Below are 21,104 nucleotides of genomic sequence, written 5' to 3'. Positions count from 1 at the left end.
GGTTAAGGTCTGTCCCCAGAGCACTATCTGCAGTGTGCCACCCTCCTGATTATCCAACCTCACAGGGACCTGCACCTATTAATTAAGTTATGCTAAATTATTTTGTTCCGTTAAAGTTGTAATAGTTGTCATCTGATGCAATAAAGTAATTAAAGTCATTATATTTCTTGTGTGACAGATTTCCATTGGGAGAACAGGGTTATGTTGATGATGTTTAATAATGTGGACATTACCAACCATGATAGATATCCAGTGTAAATATCCAATATGTCTTTCGGAATTTCGAGAGTAGCCAAAAATTCTATTGAGGTTCGGAGCCTGTTGATCACCGCCTAGTAGTGAAATCCTCACAGATCCATTGATTTTGGTTGGATTTTTATAGTTTTTTCTGTGGAATGAGTATACTGTTTGGTGAAGAGAAAGGCATATTGACTAATTTCATAACTATGGGGAACAATTGATTGCCAATGAAGATGAATAAATATAAAGATGAAAATATTTAAAAAAAATATTTTGCATTCAATTGATGCAAAATCATGTGGAAATGTGTTTCAAGAGTTATTTCTTCAGTGGATGTTGTCAGCACATGTGTTCTGTGTATCTGGAATGCATTTTTTGACAGCCTACCCAATCCACTGAGGAGTTGAGGGAAAAAAACATTTTTCCCATTATTCTGATAAAAAATATAAGGGTGCATACACTAAAATAGCCACATTTATTTTTTGCGATATTTCCGGCAGAGCAGACCCTCCAATTATTGTTTCTTAGGGTCAAAGTTAACAGAAAAAACGTAAATAAAAAGTATGGCAGACCATGTCAGGTTCAACCCATTTTTGAGACTTTGGCTCCCCGACTACTGGGAACCACACATTAATTTTCTCGTATTTGAGGCGTGGTTTACAATTGGCTGCCAGCGCGAAATGAAATTGCACGCAAGGCAGCACGGGTTTACCCAGGCTAGGCTGCAGTATGACTTTCAAAGAATTTTGGGGTAAAACGGTACAGAAACAATAGTGGACCAAGCTGCTCAGACCCCTAATAACTTGGAATTTTATAGTGCCTTTCAAGATACCAAAGGTTGCTTAACAAAAAGGGATAGGGAAAGGGGGGTAAGACCATAACAAATCAACAAGGGAACAAAGGAAGTGAACTGACACCAGCACCTGTGATATAGCAACATGTGAAAAATATAGATAAACCCAGGGCCATTTCATGTACAGCAGCATTGTAAAATGTAAAAACTACATAGAGAAAGTTTTTCAAAGATTTATTATCTCATTCATAATTGCACAGTTTTATTGTTGTTGTACATATAAAGATATGATAGGTATACCGATATGACAGGTATTGAAAAAATATATTTCAGATTAAGTGCAATGCGGATTGGGAGTGGACGACTTTATCACACACTAGTGTTCACAGTGAGATGCAAGATATTCCGTACCTTGCCAAAAGCACCTCTTGACACTCCCCTCATTTCAGGTGTAGAAGTTCTACACCTGTAAACCTGCAGACGAGTGGCTAGTGGTCCAGCACCAGCTGAACCTGTAAGGTTCCTCACCTACACCAGAATTAATGTGAAGGAGCTTGCCTGTAGCCCACTTCGGCTGAGATTCAGTGTCTGTTCTGCTTCAACGGAGGCTTCTGTAGAGGTAAGAGTGAGAAGCTTGAAGGAAAAGAGAGGACAAAGCCGGATTCTGGCAGACGCCGGTTATTCTTTCTACGTGCCAGGTAATTTCTATAGACTTTATGTGTGTGTATTATACTATTCTATTATCAATAATAAATGGGATAAGAGCGATACCAATATTTCATTTTTGGTTGTATCATCGATGTATGTGTGTGTGTGTGTGTGGGTGTGTGTGTGTGTGTGTGTGCAGGATGCACAGGTCAGGTCGGCTTCGCCTGAGGCCGTGGCTTGAGGAGCAGATTGAGTCTGGGAAATACCCAGGAGTCACATGGCTGGACCAGGTACTGCCCCAGCTTCTGTTTATCCAAAGTGACTTACATTGAATTCCGATGCATGCCCTTAAGGAGCAGTAGATGTTAGGGCATCTTGCAGCATGCCTATAGATAGATTGTAGACATTGGGGATCAAACCCAGAACCTCTCGACTGGCAGTCTAAATAGATCCTAGTCACTAGGGGTCGGCCACCTTTTCAACAGGCAGTGCCAGTTTGACATTTTCTCGTTAATGAGTGTGCCCTGAGCAACAATATATAACATATTAAGCTGAATTATGACACAGCGATCAAAAACATTTCCAGAAGAACTGGAATTGTATTATTTCAACGTAGTCCACAATCATGCATCAACATTTTAAACGTTTTTTTGTTGTAATATTTGCAACATGGGCTTACAAATTATAATTACATATATCCAATCTTAAAACACTGCTTTCAGGAACTCATTCACAAACATATTTGCATTGTGAGAAATGTAAAAAACAGACATTATATGAGAACATCCACATCAATATCTTGAAGACATGCACATCGTTGCAAAAAACATGTGAAGGCCATGCATACAGGCCACTTGCAACAATATTTGTAATATTTTCTTTCTATTACTCACAACATAGGTTTAAAAACTTTAGTTGATCCCATTTCAGAACACTGCTTTCAATAACTCATTTATTTGCACTGGGAGGAAATGCCCATAACAGAATCAAGTGCAAAAATAAATCGTTAGTAATGATTATGCTGCCAAATTGTAGCGGTGAAAATAAATAAATAATAATAATACAATTTTAAAAATAATAATAATAACTATACTATCGTACCCATTGTAATTTTCCTCTGGGAAGCTCTGGGAGTCAGGCAGGTTATTGGCTCCCAGCCAACCTTTGCCCGGCTAAGAGTCAAAGTGTCTGCAAGTGGCTTCCAGTTTGTTGATGGGGCAGACAAGCCAGGTTTCTGAGTATCTTCGGGAAAAATGCAATGACTAAATTGAATGCATTATTTACAGCAAACTCAAACACACATACTTTACTGTGATTGTGTGTGTTTTAGTCAGCCCAGATCTTCCAGATCCCCTGGAGACACGCTGCTCGTCATGGCTGGAGTATCGACCAGGACGCCACGCTGTTCAGGAGCTGGGCCATGCACACTGGTACACACGCACACACACACACACACACATAGGTACAAGTTGGACGCCCAAACGCCCACACACACACACATACACACACACACACACACACACACACACACACACACACACACACACACACACACACACACACACACACACACACACACACACACACACACACACACACACACACTTACACACATGTGTGTGTTAATGGCTACACTGAAGACCCTAGGAGGTGGGGGTTTCTGTGAAACCTGACCGTCTTTAAGCGAAGGCAGTGGCACAGAGAAGCTTGGGACCCGAAGAGCATCTTGGCTCTAAGGTTACCCCAGCATTAATGTCTCTCACAATCTGACTGATGACAGAAACTTAGGACCACAAAGTAGATTTAATTGCAACACAACTAGTGGTGAAAGGTCTTGGAAGAAAGCCCCAAAAGAAAGCATTACAAATATATATGTGAGTTATGTATCTTGCTGCTTTTTGGTACTGTAGTTGTACTTTGGTATCAATCAGATAAAAAGGTGGATGCAGAACCCCTGTGCCAAGCATTTCCCATGACAAGATACGACTAAAGTAACAAGCTGAATCCTACCCAGGGTCACAGTGTATTGACGTACTTGTGTTTGTGTGTGTGTGAGTGCATGCATGCACATGTGTACGTGTGCGTATGCTCGTGTATGTGTGCGCGTGTGTGTGTGTGTGTGAGTACGCACGTGGGTTTGTGTGCATGTGTTAGGGCGCTACCGGCTAGGCAGGGACAAACCTGACCCCAAGACGTGGAAGGCTAACTTCCGCTGTGCGCTCAACTCCCTGACGGACGTATGCGAGCTGCAGGACCGCAGCCGCAAAAGAGGACACCTCGCATCGAGGGTGTACCGCATGCTGCCGCCCACGACGCCGCAGACCACTCCGCCACGCACTCGTATGCACAACACAGGTCGGACAGACAGGTTTATGCAACAGATTTATCATTACGGATTCATGGTCAACCTGTCCGTCTCCATGGATGAAGGCATCTGCTGCATCATGTCAATGTTAATACAGATGGTGTATGAGGAGGATAACCACCGGGGATCGAACCCAGCCTACCTTTTTTCTAGGTGTCAACAGGTGTCTGAATTGTCACATACATAAGCAGGTCGATCAAGTAGAAACATCGTATTTCACTCACTTATAGCAGACAGATGGCTATTGAATCTACCAACCAACCTACCAAACATATGTTTAGGAAACTAGTGAGGGAATGATCTCTCTTCGTCCCCAGGGACCCAGTTGCCTGTTGGATATAGAACAGGACGTACATTTGTGGCAGCCAGAAGCACCAATGAGACACAGGCTGTCCAACCTACGCCCGCCTCCCCGTTGTCCTCCACCAATCCAAACCCAGCCGAGAGGAACACCTCTGCCCTGGGTGAGGACAGACAAATGAAATGACCCACAAGACCATGACAGTGTATGGTACTACTACACACAAGACCATGACCGTATATGGTACTACCTCACACAAGACCATGACAGTGTATGGTACTACTACACACAAGACCATGACAGTGTATGGTACTACTACACACAAGACCATGACAGTGTATGGTACTACTACACACATTTTGTGAGAAGCATGGTTAGCTGTTTTTTCCTATTAGTTGCTTAAGTAGTGGTAGTACACACAGAGACCTGCAGACACACACACACACACACACACACACACACACACACACACACACACACACACACACACACACACACACACACACACACACACACACACACACACACACACACACACACAAGCATACGTGCGTGGTTGGTATTGGAGTTGTTGTTGGTTTAAGTTATGATCGCACCATTATTTGCATCAGTGTAATCCTTTTATTTTGGTCTGTTTGGGTGCAGAGCTGTGGGGGGGAAGGAGCGACCAGCAGGAGCAGACTGAAGCAGTGTTTAAGGTAATAGTCTGAACGGCTTTAAAGAGGTACCTTGCTTTTCTTCTGAGGTTCAATATGAATGAACAAATATTAATAGGGTTTAAGAATAAGTATAATAACACAAATTCAATATAACTATAATATAAGGAAAATGATACCATTTATTAATATAATTGGAAAGGAATATAATTAAATAGTTTATATTTGATTAATTCAAGACCAAATATGATTGTCATTATGTACGGAAATCTATTTTAACTGCAGTAATATATATGATTTAAAAGGAATGAATAGGATTAGAAATCTAAATGTGAATTAATTAATTGGCAATGGATGGGCTAGTTCTTGTACGGTTGGAGGTGGTCGGAGCTACCTGTGTGGGCCTATATTATAGCAGCCTGCAGGTTAAGGATCCCTGCTCTGTAAATGAAATGATGACCATAATGGATTACCTTCCTATGAACTGCTAGTGGCTGACCTTACTGGATGCTCTCTGTGTTTCACCAGCTGATGGACCATTTCAACAGCACTGAACTCTGGGACCAAACAGGAGAGCAGAACGGGTGGAGAGCTTACACACAGAGAAACCACTGGCACTGTACGACACTGTGTGTGTGTGTGTGTGTGTGTGTGTGTGTGTGTGTGTGTGTGTGTGTGTGTGTGTGTGTGTGTGTGTGTGTGTGTGTGTGTGTGTGTGTGCGTGTGTGTGGGTTTGTATGTGTACAATTGCGGTTGTCAAACCATTAATTAAATCTTTGCACCATCATCTAATACTACCTTGCTGTTCATCTCCCCCTACTTGTGTGTGTGTGTGTGTGTGTGTGTGTGTGTGTGTGTGTGTGTGTGTGTGTGTGTGTGTGTGTGTGTGTGTGTGTGTGTGTGTGTGTGTGTGTGTGTGTGTGTGTGTGTGTGAGGTTTTGTGTTTTGTGTGTGTGCCTCAGGTGACAGTGAGGACTTTCTCCAAACCCACTACTCAGATATCTATCCATGCTGGACTGAATCCAGCAACTCTATTGGACAACAACACTGTGACAAGGCAGTGGGCACTGATTGGTCCACACCACAATAAGAAGTGTGTCTCTATCCACTGTTTAACCCTGACCGACTGGATAAATGTGCTATAGATATGATTTAAGAAACAATAATAGTGAGGGAAATGCGCTTGCCTCTGAATGAGAACATTTTGATTTTAAATTTGCTTATTTATTTAACTTTTACTCTTTATAACTCTTGAACCTTACCTACCCTAATACCTGTCTCTGTATCAACTTCTTAACCCCAACTGCTCCTTCATTAACCATCACTGTAAACCACTTTGGATGGAAGGTTTCTGCTTTCTTATTTGGTTGTCAGTGTGAGTTGAACAACCAAACAAGGAGAGAGAAAGAGAACTAGAGAGAGAGCCAAAGAGAGGTAGAGCGAGAGAGAGTGTGAGGAGAACCCGACCCCAGGGCGTATGGTTGAGCTACAGAGGTCCTGTTCCAAGCTTTGTTGTTAGCTGAAGAAATCTGGTTCACTGGCTCCCACACAGAGAGACATGCCCGTGCACGAGCTGCTGGTGCAGGCTATTGCTGAGTCAACCACTTGCCATAACTAGCCCTTATGTATGGGGGGGTCATGACTGTCTGAACCTTGTAAGGGGAAAAAGAGGACGTTTCTTAATACAAATGTAAAGGCATTTAATTGTCATTGAGTGCTACTACCGTACTGTACTACCGGAAATAAACTCTGAGCTAACTGTACATTGTGTGTTGCGAAAGAAAGATGTTCCTGAATAAGAGCAAGATAAAGGACTTTTTCGAGAACAGCATGTACTACTTTATAAGTCGATGAAAGTAATTTCTTATTGGCCCCAAGTGAAACCTTTTCCAAACATGAATAAAAGGTTTATTTGATGGCATGACTGCATGGGGCCTTTTAACCACTCTTGAGATTTCAGCTCAAATCAGGGCAGGAATCGAACCCGGATCACTGCGATCAGGACTAGGCCTTAATGGTACGCACTCTACCCGTTGAGCCACCGGGAAGCCATATTTTTTTTTTAGAAAGCGTATTTCTCAAACCCAATTTGCTAATACAACTAATGGCAACAAAGAACGTTGTCATGCGCCAACACCAATACTGATTTATGTGTCAGGAAAGTGAGCGTCCTTTGTTACAGAGAGGCATCTATAAAGGTAGGTATGTGTTTCTAAAATAAAAAAACGAAATGAGCATAACAACCAGACGAAGAACATCAACCAATCAGGTGTCCTTTGGAACACAGCGGTCACACGCGAGTTCAAACAAGAGTCATTTGATTTTAATACACAGAGCAAGGTGAGCTACAGAACATCTAGCTTTCAAGACAAGACACAGTCTATATAGAACAAAACATTCACTGTTCACAAAATAACAATTGGCACAGAGATGGGCAAGAGGGACTAGAATCAATAAACATATTCCAGTGCATAGGATTGGGATCTTTATATGAAGGAGATGGCGTGCAACCATAAAATAGGACGATATGAGACAATTTACAACAAAAATAAATGATTGCGGTATCACTGTAGTACCTTCACACAGATTAAACAGTTCAGTCCCCCAGTATCTGGGGTGGGGGGTGAGCTACTACAGACAGACCTGGTGAAGTCACGTCCAAACAACCCATCCTTAGATGTTGAGGATTTTGAGAAGGACTAGAGGGACTATTAAAAGGGTTGTGTGTAAAATGTTGGGGCGTTCTGACCCGTAAGTCATCGCCTGATGTTTGTATCTAAAATATCGGCTACCAATGTAAGGTTGAACGAAATCCGGAAGACTGATCTCCATCCCTTCCCTTCAATGGGCATGGTTTTAATACACTTATTAATACTGGGTGTCTAAGATACCTTTCCTCTGCGTTCTCTGGAGCCCAGAGGACTGAAGGCAAGCCCAGGAGTGTGGAACTACAGCATAACTGGGACAACAGTTAAACATCAACATCAATTTATTACAGGGATTCAGGTCCTATTGGGTGGTGGGGGGGGTGGACAAGTAACACAGGGAAAATAAATCATAAATAAATGTGTTCAACATCGGATACTTCATAGCAAATATGTAAAAAGCAAAACAAAAAAGTGGTTTTAAACATCAATTTCAAGGAATTTAAGAGAAGACATACATTTATATATTACAAAGACTTGAAATATGATATAAATTAAAAAAAGTAAAATGTACACTTCATTTTTTATGAATAATCAGATAATATAAATGTTGACAGGCAATATCAAAAATTAATAAAAAATAAAGCAGCATCACACATTCAAGTTCATTCATAGAGAAATGACCCTGTTTCACTTTTGTACTGCTTTGCACACGTCCCTGAAGAGGGAAGCGAGGGGGGGGTGGTTACTAGAATAGATGCATGGGAATTGCTTCAGTTTCAAAAGCATGTTTAACAATAGGCTCAATATCGGTTATGCTGCCACTTAATGGCTTCCTCGACCCCCTTCACATACAATAATGAGTTCCAATATATGGAGCTTCTCACACTAGACAGCTGGGGCAGCAGGTGTGTTCAATTACATTAAATCTAAACTAGGGAATTTGGTTTACAGCAATGAACAATTTACATAGCAGTACCGGACTCATGGAGGCTGGTTCATGCAAGGCAAGAAACCTTAACTGATGAAAAGGATCTTTTAGGAGGATTAAGTGAAGGGTTTTTTAAGTGGAGAGGGCACCAAGGCTGGAGAAAAGGGGGATCCTATTATAAACCATCTTTCATCCATAATAGATTTTATTTTAAACTTGGACATACTTCATTTATTGTTCTGAATAGGAATAGAAAAATAAAAGTTTGGAATAGATGTTAAATGGCTGGTGGATGAATATGATAGCATAAATTCAGATCAAATACAGTAGCCAGAAACCCTCTAGATTCAATTAACAAATAGTCATTTCATTCTCTGCAGTTCCATACATTACAGATATGAATAGATGGGACAGGAAAAGGATCTGTGTGTGTATATATTTGTGATTAGTAAAATCTGTGCATTTGTAGTTTGTAGTTGCAGGTGCATCTGTGTTCACCTGTTATTTCCATTGACAAAGTCAATGTACTTTACTTTGTTGTAAAGTTCCAGATGAGAACTCAGACCAGTGAAGGCCACATAAGAGACTACATTCACGGCCGCCTGCTTTGCACCAACAGCCGGGTGTTTCAGATGCAGAGATCCAAATGTTAACTGTCAACGGCTTGCTTGTGAACCCTGAAGTTGAGTAAAGTTTGCAGTTCATGCACACGGAGCTTAACATGACATACACATTCAGTAATAACATCATATGGAAATAGCAGTTTGCATATTGTTAAAATCCAGGTCTGTTAAAGAATTGCCAGTTGTGTCGCTTTTGCTGTTTTTTTGGAATTCTACAAGTATTATTCAACCTTGCATTTATATCACGCAGGAGTATATTTAAGGTTAAATCCATCATGCAAGCAAGTTTAAGTGTTTTCCGTCGTGAATAAAACAGTGTCCCTTCCAACTCCCACAAACTACCAGTATCAGCTTGGACAATGTGTCCCGGCTCGTTCAGATTAAAGAAGCACAGTGAACCAAGGGATCCAAGCTAAAGCGCAGGGCAGTGTAGCACCAAACCTACAAGCCTTCCTCCACTGCTGAAACAAGATGCTTTGAGGCGAATGGGCTTGGCATTGAAAGTCTCAAATATGTCCTTTGAAAGAAGTGCTGCATAACATAGACCGTGGAAAGACTGTCATGATAAAAATAAAAATTAAATAGAAATAAACCGTCCAGAAGATTATAGTTTGTTGTTTATTAAAATAATTTCTGGTTAGATCAAAATTAATATAAAAACACAGATGAAATCAATGGGAAATTCCTAAGCAACATTGAGTGTTTAAGATGTGCTCCAGTGTGCTCTACTCAACTTCAAGTTTAATACAAAACAGCATTTAGCACGGAGCTCCTCGGAGAGCAGCTAAGCCAATAGCGTTGAACCTCTACCTGTCTGTCTGAGCAACCTCTGAGAATGAACAACACTCAACAGAATGTTGTAGAGTGGCCCAGCCACCTTGAGGTTCGTTTACAATTCATAATAAATACAGTCATCCAACATGGGCTAATAACAGCAAAATAAGATCTAAATATATGTCCTCATGCATACCCCTCAAGCATTCAACGACAGAGCTGAAGTTGGCCTAAAAATCTCTTATCCAAAAATCTTTACAGTGCAACCAAATGGCCGGTGATGGATAACAGTGCTTTCATTTTAAACAAAAAATAAATGAAGGAAACAAAAAAACTGAACATCAGAAACGATATGTACAACATTATGGAAAAGCAGTGGATTCATCTTTTGGTCCTGCTGTCCGTAACAGACACAACTGCTTTGGAAAACACTTCCTCAACCAATGAAAGTAGGATCCACAGGCTGCTTGGATGCTCTGTGCAACGAAAAGAAAAAATAAAGAATAAATTATCTTCCGTTTCTTCTGACAAATGTACTTATTGTAAGTCGCTCTGGATAAAAGCTTCTGTTTAATGCCAACTTTTTATTCTAACATCAGTTTTTATTGACATTTATGACATGTAATCATATACATCTACGTTATAAGTTTTAGGAAGTAGCATTATTAGCAGATTCACTAGTCACACAATCACATACACACTATGAAAGAATACAAAGAGGCTTCTGTAAGAAACTAGTAATAAATAAATGTTAATCTAAACTCACCATCGTCAGAATGCTCACACACACACACACACACACACATTACCAAGTTATAACTGGGATCCCTCTGAAGCGCCGTGACAGTATCCTCCTTTAGACTTCATCTGGGCCTGCACCAGGTCCACCTGCCAAAACAACACTCATCATCAGTCTCAAGGGAGGACAGCTCTCCAGGCAGTGCGTGTCGGGTTTGGTGTTGCTCACCGAGGACAGCCCCAGGCCCATGTCCCCAGAGCCCACGTGGGTTGTGTGGACGAAATTGGTCGGCTCCCCGATCATCGAGCGATCTATCCGCCGCCGCCGCTTCTAGAATCGAACATTCATAGAGAAAGCATTCGAAAAATATTATACGGTCATATAAACAACAAGATCAGACAACAGATCAAACTCTTATAACTCATGACATGATGATTATGATGCAGTCAAACTAAATATTTTCAGATATCAGATAGGATTGAGCATTAGGTCATACAGGGCAGTGGTGCCAACCCCGGAGGGCGAGACCTGGCACCGGGTCGCGGTTCATAGGGTCCCGGGTCATAGGTAACCGGGTCGCGGTTCATATGGGTCCCGGTTCGTGGTTCATAGGGTACCGGCCGGGTCGCGGATCATATGGTACCGGGTTGCGAAGGAGTATAAATAACTTAAATATATATTTTTTTTTATTGCCGCCTTGAAAAGTAATTCCTTGTTTAAAACCCAATAATTGATTAAGCGAGCTTGTTCAGAAAATGGCATTGGTTTAATTCATTAGAAATAGGACGGTCATTGAATCTGGTGCATGGTAACCAATCGTATGCCAAAACATGCATGATCCATGCAGCTCATCGTTTTTCATTCGCTTCAGCTTTATGTGACTTTTAAGTCAAAAGGCTATACTTGAATTAAACAATATGACCCAATTTGATCCTGCACTGCACATTACAAATAATAGTCCTAAATAATCATCTTATAATAGAAGATATACTGTGTCTCTAGCATCACACAAAAAGTATAAACAGGTAACTAATTGGTCTGGAATAGGATTATTTCTTTCGACTTGGACTCTAACCTATTAGGAGAAAGACTCGACAAGACCTGGTCTTGACTACTGACCGCTTTGCTTCAGCCAGTAAATGGGCTACGCCCGGTGAAACAAAACGAATGATCCCATCCCGACTGAGCGATGGCGATACAATGTTTATTAGTAGTGAACTCAGTCTACGCTTTAAGCTACGCTGAAAATATACAACAGCGAGCCCTGGTGTCACACTTTATGATGGGTAACAGCGTACGGTGCAACACCGGCCCGCGGAAATATTGTCTGACATTAACGGTCCGTGGTGTAAAAAAGGTTGGGGACCGCTCATATAGGGCACCAACAGGGTTCTCCATTTGAAAGCTACCCTTTTTAAAGATCCCATGGCATGAAAATGTCACTTTGAGGTTTTCTAACATTAATACGAGTTCCCCTAGCCTACCTATGCTCCCCCAGTAGCCTTGAAATTTCGTTGGGTGTAAAACGAGCACTAGGCATACTGCTCCGCCTTTGAAAAAACGAAGCTCAGACGCACAGTTTTGAAATTTTCCCCTGATGTCATCATAAGGGGAGATGCCACCTCGCCTTTCTCTGTCTTGCCAGCCCAGAGAATTTGGCCCGCCAATGAGACAATGAGCTCCACACGTGTGTGTGATTATACACACTGTAATGCAAGTGTTGCACACTTCTTTGTTATTTGGATAACCTTTCTGATGTTGGTGTATTGGCGCATAACTCAATGGTATTTCCAAAACGAGACTGTAGTTGGGGTTATCTCAGCCATCGTTGAGCCCCGCTGCCAGGCAGCCGACAGCGGGCAGCCGGCAGTGCGCGGTTCGGTCTACTTAGGATTGATGTGGAAGTGGAAGAATCAGAAATCAGTCGTTTGTGATTCATAATATCATCTGGAGGCGCACACAGCTTTTGGCCGTGATAATATGTATTATATGATATAGATATCTCTATATAATGTTATTTAGATATAGAGCTCCAGGACTGTAACGCAAGTGTTGTACTCTTCTTTGTTATTTGGATAACCATTCTGCTGTAGGCGTTATGGCGGATAACACGTCGGACTCTCGTCTCTCGTCTCTCCACAACGAGACTCATAGTGGGGGTTATCTCAGCCATGGTTGAGAAGGAATTGGGGGAAAGGAACTTTGGCTTTGACTCCCTGAAGTACATGAACCAAGACATTGAGGAGAAAGGGATTGTTACCAGCGATTGTCTCCCGCTTGAGCCCCGCTTCCCACTGCCGTGGGGTCACCGCCTCGGCGCTGCCCGCTGCAGGACGCGGTGGTGCCGAAGCGCTGCCCGCTGCCGAGGTTTAGCTGAGAAGGTAGAGCAGTTGTCTTGTAACTGAAAGGTTGCTAGTTCGAACCCCAGCTCCTCCTAGCTGAGTGTTGATCTGTCCCTGAGCAAGACACTAACCCTAACTGCTCCTGACGAGCTGGCTGTCGCCTGGCATGGTTGACTCTGCCGTCGGTGTGTCAATGTGTGTATTAACCGATGTAAGTCGCTTTGGATAAAAGCGTCTGCTAAATGCTCTAATTGTAATTGAGGCGGGGGTCCCTCGGCAGCGAGGCTCCAGCGGGAGACAATCGCGGGCAACAATCCTTTTCTCCTCCATGTCATGGTTCTGTCTACTTCAGATTGATGTGGACGTGGAAGAACCAGAGACGTCGGAGATCTCGACGCAGTCGTCTGAAATTCATAATATCGTCTGGAGGTGCACACAGCTGTCGGCCGTGATAATATATATTATATGATCTAGATATCTATGTATAATATGATATTATTTAGATATAGAGCTCCAGGACTCCTGCCGGAGCACCCGGAGTGTTCTAGAATATTTACAGAACACGGCCAAAGTGTCAAGTGTGAATATTCATTATGGAGGTTGTAGCACACAATACAATGGGAAGATTTCAAATAAGACTTGGATGCAAAATGTAGCCCTTTATTATACAGAAATGTGCTGTTTGTGTATTAGCCTAGGACAACACCCTTGCCAGATTATTTATCTAAATAGCCCCATGTTGTTAGAATGTGCTAAGTTTATGCAAGGTCTACGTTCCTGCAGTACTCAGCGTTGAATTTTCAAGTAACTTCCATCTCTGAAAAACACTAATGTTTAATAGTATGGATTTGTTTCTCCACTTGCTTGCGGACCTTGCCGTATAGTTATGGCATCTCACTTTGGCTGAAGTGTGTGCGGGCAGGACACGCATACCTGGGATCGGGTGTTTTGACCATCTCTTTAAAGCCCTTTCTATCGACATTTTTAAAAGGGAACCATGTCCTTACACAGCTAATCAGTGACCGTGTTTGTTATCTCGTTCCACCACTGGCATTTTGTCGTAAGGACTGGCTTTCAAAATGCCTGCGGAAGCAATGTCTGATATGCAGAGACAGCTTCACTCTACCAGCGTCTGTCTCGTACGGCGTGGATTGGAATGAGCTCGTGAAGGGAGTATTGCACAAGCACACATCAGCGCTTGCTGCGCGCCTGCGTGCTTGCGCAAAAGCATACTGCCTGAGAAGGCAGTATCGCTGTCAAATCTGTCCCTGGGAAAAGTAACATGGCGCTGAATTGAAAAAGGAACTATGTTTCGTTACGATATTTTCAGTGGTTGCGCGTAACTTTACTTTTTACATGAAAAAGTAGTTAGGTTACTGTATTAACGCGTAACTTACTTTGTTACGCGTTACACACACACACACACACAACTGTCTACCCGTCACACGGTAACGTCAAAATACATACCGTAGCGCAAATTCACACTGGTGTACTTTCTACACCGTTTATACCGTAGGCCTACACCCCTACTTCAAATTGATGTTAAGAGTTTCCATCCGACTCGCGCGGTATCCAGGCGTCTCATCCGGCGAGCTCAGTTGGCACTGTGTCGTGCTTCAAGATTCTGAAGCGTGCTGAGATTCCGATTGGCCCAGAGAAATGTCAATTATAAGAATTATCCAATAATGACTCATATGAAGGACAACCCATATGCAACATATATCTGCATTAAAACATCATTGTTTACATTATAGGTAGTTTCTATTTAAACCGTTTTAAAGTGCAAAACTGGGGAAAAACAACACTTATGATTAAAACCACGCAATTGCAGACAGGCTTTTAACCGCTGTTAAATGAAAAGTAAATCATGGCCTGATTTAGGCCTGCCGTCTACATACTGTAGCCTAGTTCTATCAAGCTTAAGCTCAACAATCACCCTAAACAAAAAGAGTTCAGCAACAAAAAAGTGCATTCAACAAGAAACCCTGAAAAAATGAAGCTTTACCCTCCATCGGAAAATGCAGTCAACCGCTGTCCAGACAGAGCTCTAAACGTCCACACAAATTTCGCCGCCTGGTCGTGACATTGAAGGGGATACTAACAGGGATTTTACATCACGGAAATACATGTATTCTAAGCCAAGTGGAACATTCAAAAACCATTTTACGAGACTTTGCTCCCGTTTCCTCTAAATGATTATTTAGAGGATAATTATTTCTAGTGCTGTAGTCAGCCTAAGAAAATCTTGGAAGACATAGAAATTTGATCAACCCTACGACCAACTGATTGGTAGTTATCTCTTCATTAACTAAAATCGCCACAGTACACTCCAGCTGATAGCCTTAAAAATTGTATCAGGGATGCTAGGCCGAAACATAAATTATCCCATTCATCAGATCTTTCCTCAAGATCCGCTTACTGCCCACCCCATCAGCAGGCCGTCAAAAAAACACATCCCTGTATGCAGCTTATGCTCCGAGATCGTACACAAAAACAAGTGGTATTAACAACCCCTCAAAACCGAAATAAATAATAGTCCAACCAATCACCAACAAGGGGTGGGTGCTGTGGGTTTTTGCACTGTGTTCACGATAGTTTTTTCTGGATGCACGAAACAGGGAAGGGAGGGGCGACTTGGCTCTGTTTATTTAAAAAAAGATTTATGTTTGTTCGCTTCAAATACCAACACAAGTGAGTCACCCAACATCAATGACACAACCTTTAATATCTAGTAAGTAAGTGCTGTTTGGAGAAAGGCAGTGGGAGAAGCAGAGCTTAAATAACGAAGCTTGTCAGGCCCCGTCGTATATTACAGTGGTTCTCTCAGGAAAATTTGAAAACAGAAAAGAGAAACCGTGAAAAAGAAAACGCATCGAGAAACGTCAATATGTTGTCATTTTCAGGAGGAATTTACTAATGGCATAACCTCTTCATGCTCTAAACTTCCCTGGTGTCCCTTTGTGCGGAGAAATTTGCCAACAGTTGCATGACTGGGACTGGGAGGGATCTCGGCTGACAAAATATCTTGGGAGGGGGTACATGAAGTAGCACCGATTTTTTTAATAAAATGCGGCCACCCCGAAGACTTCTGTGACCTATTGTCATTAGTTTTGAGTACATTTTCAATTAGTTATGACTAGCAACTAGGGATGGGAATTGATAAGAATTTCACAATTCCGATTCTGCTTATCGATCCGATTCCTTATCGATTCTCTTATCGATTCTCATTGGGTGAGAAAATAAGTACAAATGTGTTTGTTTGCATTAAATCTCTTTAATATCTGATCAGAAGTGCATCTAGAATTAGGAAATTGTACATTTTCAAATCAATTGGTCTAGACAAAAAAATTAGAGCCGTCAAGCGATTAAAATATTTAATCGTGATTAATCGCATTAATGTCATAGTTAACTCACGATTAATCGCTAAATATGCTAAATATCCCTTGATTTTTTTGTCCCATAATTCTAATTCTCATTTTAATTCTCTTATCAACATGGTGAAGTGCATCGGCTTGCCTAAAAAAATAGCCTATAGTGCAATTAAACGACTGCTTTGAACAAATGTAATTTGAACATAGCAGTCAGGCTACTGCTTCTTTGTTTTTAGCCAAAGAAAAAAAACTTTTTTTTTTTGTTTAAATATAATAATTGCGTTAATCGCGCGATACATTTTTTAACGCCGTTAAAATTGGTTTGCGTTAACGCCGTTAATAACGCGTTTAACTGACAGCTCTAAAAAAATATATATGTTTGGCTTTTTAAGCCCAAATGCCATCATTATGTGCCATATAACTAAAAACACAGACTGAAAACAGTCAAGTAAGAGCTTGTGCATTTTGGAATGCGAACAGTGCTCATTTGCATTCAACTTGTAACAAAATTCAACTGACATAAACAAAATGAAGTATTGATTAGACAGAGATTTATTAGATGGGCCTACCTAATAAACCGTTGGAACACACACGACCGGAAACCATAGCAACGCCGGTAAACAAACCCAGAGAAGCCCAATCCCTATGAAAGCTCCCAACGCTACGGCCATCCGGAGGCGCACAGAGCTGTTGGCCGTGATATTATATATAAAATTATATTATATATAGAGCTCTGGGAGTCGCAAACTGCAACTATCACTTTCTCCTCCGTGCTGCAGTTCACCCCGGACTGCACTGCACAGAGTTTGACGGTTGAACGCTGATTGGCTGTTACGTTACATATGTCACTCAGTTGTCACGCAGTTGAACGCTGATTGGCTGTCATCACGACAAAAACTTGTCGCCGGTTTTCTCTCACGAAAAATTCGCCCGATACGCGTCTCTAAATTCCCTTTGTATGGGATCTTGTCGCCCCATCGCGTTTGGTGTGAACGCACAATGCGCTTCTTCCTCGGCGGCACCATGTTTGCTGCGTTCTTAACCAAAACAAAGCAGCGTGTGTGTGACGTAATGGCGCATTTGCCGCGACCGGAACCGATAAGTGGAATCGTTAAGCAGGCTTGCTAATGATGCCAAGGAATCGGTTGACTCTGCACCGGTTCTGAACAAGAACCGGTTCTCGATTCCCATCACTACTTGCAACCCTCTTTAAGTTGTGCTATATATATATATATATATATATATATATATATATATATATATATATATATATATATATATATATATATATATATATATATCTTTTTTTAATGCATTGGTCTTCATTTGCCCCTCCCGCCTTCGAAAAAGAATGGGTTAAGAAATGCTTTTTTCCCCCCCGAATGAAAGGAACGGCAGCAATTGTCCAACCAATGATGACCAATAAATTCAGTACAATCGATATATCGCCTGACCCTACTAGGAATACATTTAATACCAATTTCAGTGCCCAAAATCGTACAGGTAAAGGACAGTCCTAAACTTGGAATGCCATGACAAACTTAATCCGCAATCCATAGATATTAGTGAAGATCAGCACCTCCACTCATATCACTTCTCTAAAGTTAGTTTAGTCAATAGCTTACAGTTTGTAGAGGATATCACGTGCTTCCTCCAAGACACACATGGCAGCGACCACACACTACGGTGACAGACGGACATGCTGAAATTGTAGGGATGGGTTTGGGGGGGGGGGGGGGGGGGGGGGGGGGGAGAGATTTTATTTTGTGTGCCGTGATATGTACTGAATAGAAAACAATGTTGAAATAGAGGTTTGTACTTTTTTTTGTTATGCAGGGTAATGTACCGAATTCCAGGTACCAGTAACGGTTCAAATGGAAAAATACCCAACCCTAGTACCACAAAAGCGCAGATTCCGTGACGTAAATTACTCGAGCAACCTTTTTTCCCATTGCATGCGTCGCGCGCACATTAAAGCAGAACTTGACAGTGGCAGCAGGAGTTCTCCCGTCTACAACATTGCGCTACACTGCCAGGATTTGACGCGGTCGCTGTAAAAATGGCAAAGGATGCAGTTTCATGTTCATTGTCGTTTACTGAGAACTCGCATAACTCTATTGGAACAGAAACTGGTGCTTGCCCTCAACCAGTATACATAGATAAATATGGAAGATTCCCATTCCCCTGCCATTCTGCGATTGGCAGATCATGATTTTGGTGATCAGTAATCGGGCCCAAAAATACTGTCAGTCATGTTTTGTGATCAAAGCTAGCATGGCAACCTGTTTATCTCAGCAGTGCTGCTTGTCTGACAAAAAGGTCCTGCACGCACATGAAGCAAGTGGTGAACACGCCACATGTATGGGGCAGGAGGCAAAAATATATGTATTTTTTAAACTTCATGAGGGTGGCTATTATACGCTCCCGACAGTCACAAAAAAATATGTAAGACTTACACAATCATTTTAACAACTTTTGAATGCTTTATATTCCTTCTTTGAAGCATGTTTAATCTTTTGATAGAAGGTACGAAAGATCATACAAACAGTGCAGGGCGGTTATAATGATGCACATATTCAAATGACTCAGGGGTCTCAATTCTCCTTAGTCTATTGGCCTTAAATATCTTTTTATCTCTGAGATGACATAACGGTAGGTTATATTATAAAACAAATCCTCCTGATTAATAGTCCTTCAATTTAGTTGAAATGTACACAACTGCACCATACCCAACCTACTTTTCTAGCATGCAAATTTAAAAAGACAGGGAAGATATGCAAAGAGGGCAGATACCTGAAAAACAATTTATGCCAGGAATACATTGTTGGAGCCAAGAAAGGGCCTCTAAAGAGCCATTGGTGTCTGCATATAATGTACTCACAGGTTGAGGCTGCTCAGCAATGCAGCAGCTGAAACACACCCAGAACTCAGTCATTCTGAGGCTCACTGAATAGCCACAGCAACTTCCTCACTGGCTTGTCTCGCTCTCTTTCTGACGTCCTGACTTCCTGCCTGACAGCGTCACAAACCAACCACTGTGGCAGGGAACCGGAAGACACAGCCACAGCCGTTGTTTTTCTGGGGGCCCAAACAGCTGACGCACACACAGGGACAGCTCCTCCTGGCCTCAGGCACCCCTCTCCTGTGACAAGCAAAACATTCAAACAATAAAACAGTTGTGTATTCATATTAACAAGTCATTACTAAAGCCACCTGATATGGCTTGTTTGTATTTTATTGTAGCGGTTTGGACTAACATGTTGTAAACCATGGTGATGCGTGGTGATATGATCCGTGTGTGGGCCGAAATCCTCCCTTTTGTAATAGCGCCGAGACATCTTTTAGAGGAAGGAACCTCAGAGCTCTCTGCTCTTACTGCTGACTTAACTTGCGTTTTGGTCATTGATCCCATGATACATTCTGTGACATTGTCTTACATATTTGGTCTAAGTTATCATTCTTCAAACTATGGTCTGCCTTACTCTCTTGACCTTGTTGAACCAAAGAGATAATATTAAAATGGCATTACACTGAGACACACCCTTACTGAATTGACATTACAAGGCAACAGACGAACATACCTCAAAAGTGTGATTAGTATCAGGTCATAAGACCTCTGAAGACTTGGTCAAGCAAATTCATACACCATGGTATTAGAAGAGAACAGGTTTTGAGTGCAACCAATTTAACTTAAAATTAAAGTGTAAACTGCCTTTGGCAGATGCAGATAAAAGCGAATTCATAAACTGTTTTTTTTAAACTATATGCAAAGTTATTTATCTTGAGCCTGGCTAAAGTGAGTGATATCATAATACGTTTCAACCCAATCTTCTGGACACACAAAGAGCCCCATGCAAAAAAAAAAAGCATAAGAGTCCTCGTAGAGCTGCAGCTGGTGTGTAACGTTACAGACAGTACGAATTGTTCAAATTGGGTGTGTTTACATCTTTGTACATCCGCTATTTACCAACAAATCACTCATCGACCACACTCCCTTCATCTCCATTGTAGATGAATTCAGTTATTAATGCAATACAATTCGAAAACAATAGCGTACAAACATTACCATTACCATTTTATCAAAATATATTAGCATACCAGCTAGCTCGCAAACCTATCTGACATAAATGGATACGATTAGCATTGGCCAACCTAGCATTAGCTTTGCAGCTATTTCGTTTTCGAAACGGTTTTTCGAGTTACAGCATTATTACTAGGGGTTACAGCGTGATTAAAACACATTCATACATTAACGGATGTGATTCTTGGTGAGCTGCTTTTGGGTGCTTGGCTTGCAGTATAAAGACAGGGAGAACGTACCAGAATATCGCAGTCAATTTCCGAGAAAAAGTAAAACGACTCGAGCTAGAAGCTAACGAACCAAATCCAGTAGAGATGCGGAAGTTTTCCCCACGCTGATTACTTGACGTCATGGCGTCAAATAGCGTTAGTATGTGGCGTTCAAAACAGGTTGTACTTACATTTTTATATAGGAGAAAACATGTAAAAAGATGTATCCACATAGCAACAACCTTCCAAAATATAATAATAACAATTATTTGGAATTATTAGAAGTTTCGCAAAAAAATATTCTAAAAGCGAGATAATTGCAAAACACAAATGTGGTTTGAATGAGATTTATGTCATCGCTAGGGGACAGATTTATCGCCATTATT

General features: G+C 41.5%; 2 protein-coding genes across 2 annotated transcripts; one reads left to right on the top strand and one right to left on the bottom strand.

The window, feature by feature from the left end:
• Positions 1 to 1,881: 1,881 nt before the first annotated feature.
• LOC130403679 (interferon regulatory factor 5-like) lies at positions 1,882 to 6,093 on the top strand. The gene is made up of 7 exons (XM_056608097.1): positions 1,882 to 1,971; positions 3,012 to 3,111; positions 3,836 to 4,036; positions 4,364 to 4,510; positions 4,993 to 5,045; positions 5,532 to 5,622; positions 5,966 to 6,093. The coding sequence occupies exons 1-7, from the start codon at positions 1,882 to 1,884 to the stop codon at positions 6,091 to 6,093; spliced, it is 810 nt and encodes a 269-aa protein (XP_056464072.1).
• Positions 6,094 to 6,600: 507 nt separating this feature from the next.
• On the bottom strand, positions 6,601 to 20,856 carry cdc42se2 (CDC42 small effector 2). Its single transcript, XM_056608476.1, has 5 exons — positions 20,749 to 20,856; positions 19,310 to 19,570; positions 10,944 to 11,045; positions 10,786 to 10,864; positions 6,601 to 10,452 (listed from the first exon to the last, which is right to left on the bottom strand). The coding sequence occupies exons 2-4, from the start codon at positions 19,361 to 19,363 to the stop codon at positions 10,790 to 10,792; spliced, it is 231 nt and encodes a 76-aa protein (XP_056464451.1). The 5' UTR covers positions 19,364 to 19,570; positions 20,749 to 20,856; the 3' UTR covers positions 6,601 to 10,452; positions 10,786 to 10,789.
• Between the last annotated feature and the right edge of the window lie 248 nt (positions 20,857 to 21,104).

The sequence above is a fragment of the Gadus chalcogrammus genome, chromosome 14, assembly GCF_026213295.1.
Source record: "Gadus chalcogrammus isolate NIFS_2021 chromosome 14, NIFS_Gcha_1.0, whole genome shotgun sequence".
NCBI classification, from domain to species: domain Eukaryota; kingdom Metazoa; phylum Chordata; class Actinopteri; order Gadiformes; family Gadidae; genus Gadus; species Gadus chalcogrammus.
The sequence above is the reverse complement of the archived record's forward strand: the minus strand, read 5'-3'. Positions and strand labels throughout refer to the sequence as shown.

What these genes read in the sequence shown, in the direction of transcription:
- LOC130403679 (XM_056608097.1), top strand. Translation starts at nt 1,882, where the DNA reads ATGCACAGGTCAGGTCGGCTTCGCCTGAGGCCGTGGCTTGAGGAGCAG. An exon ending in GAGCTGGGCCATGCACACTG is followed by an intron (nt 3,112 to 3,835) that starts GTACACACGCAC and finishes TGCATGTGTTAG; the next exon opens with GGCGCTACCGGCTAGGCAGG. An exon ending in AGACTGAAGCAGTGTTTAAG is followed by an intron (nt 5,046 to 5,531) that starts GTAATAGTCTGA and finishes GTGTTTCACCAG; the next exon opens with CTGATGGACCATTTCAACAG.
- cdc42se2 (XM_056608476.1), bottom strand. Translation starts at nt 19,363, where the DNA reads ATGACTGAGTTCTGGGTGTGTTTCAGCTGCTGCATTGCTGAGCAGCCT. An exon ending in TTGCTGAGCAGCCTCAACCT is followed by an intron (nt 11,046 to 19,309) that starts GTGAGTACATTA and finishes GTTCGATTCTAG; the next exon opens with AAGCGGCGGCGGCGGATAGA. An exon ending in TGGGCCTGGGGCTGTCCTCG is followed by an intron (nt 10,865 to 10,943) that starts GTGAGCAACACC and finishes TTGTTTTGGCAG; the next exon opens with GTGGACCTGGTGCAGGCCCA.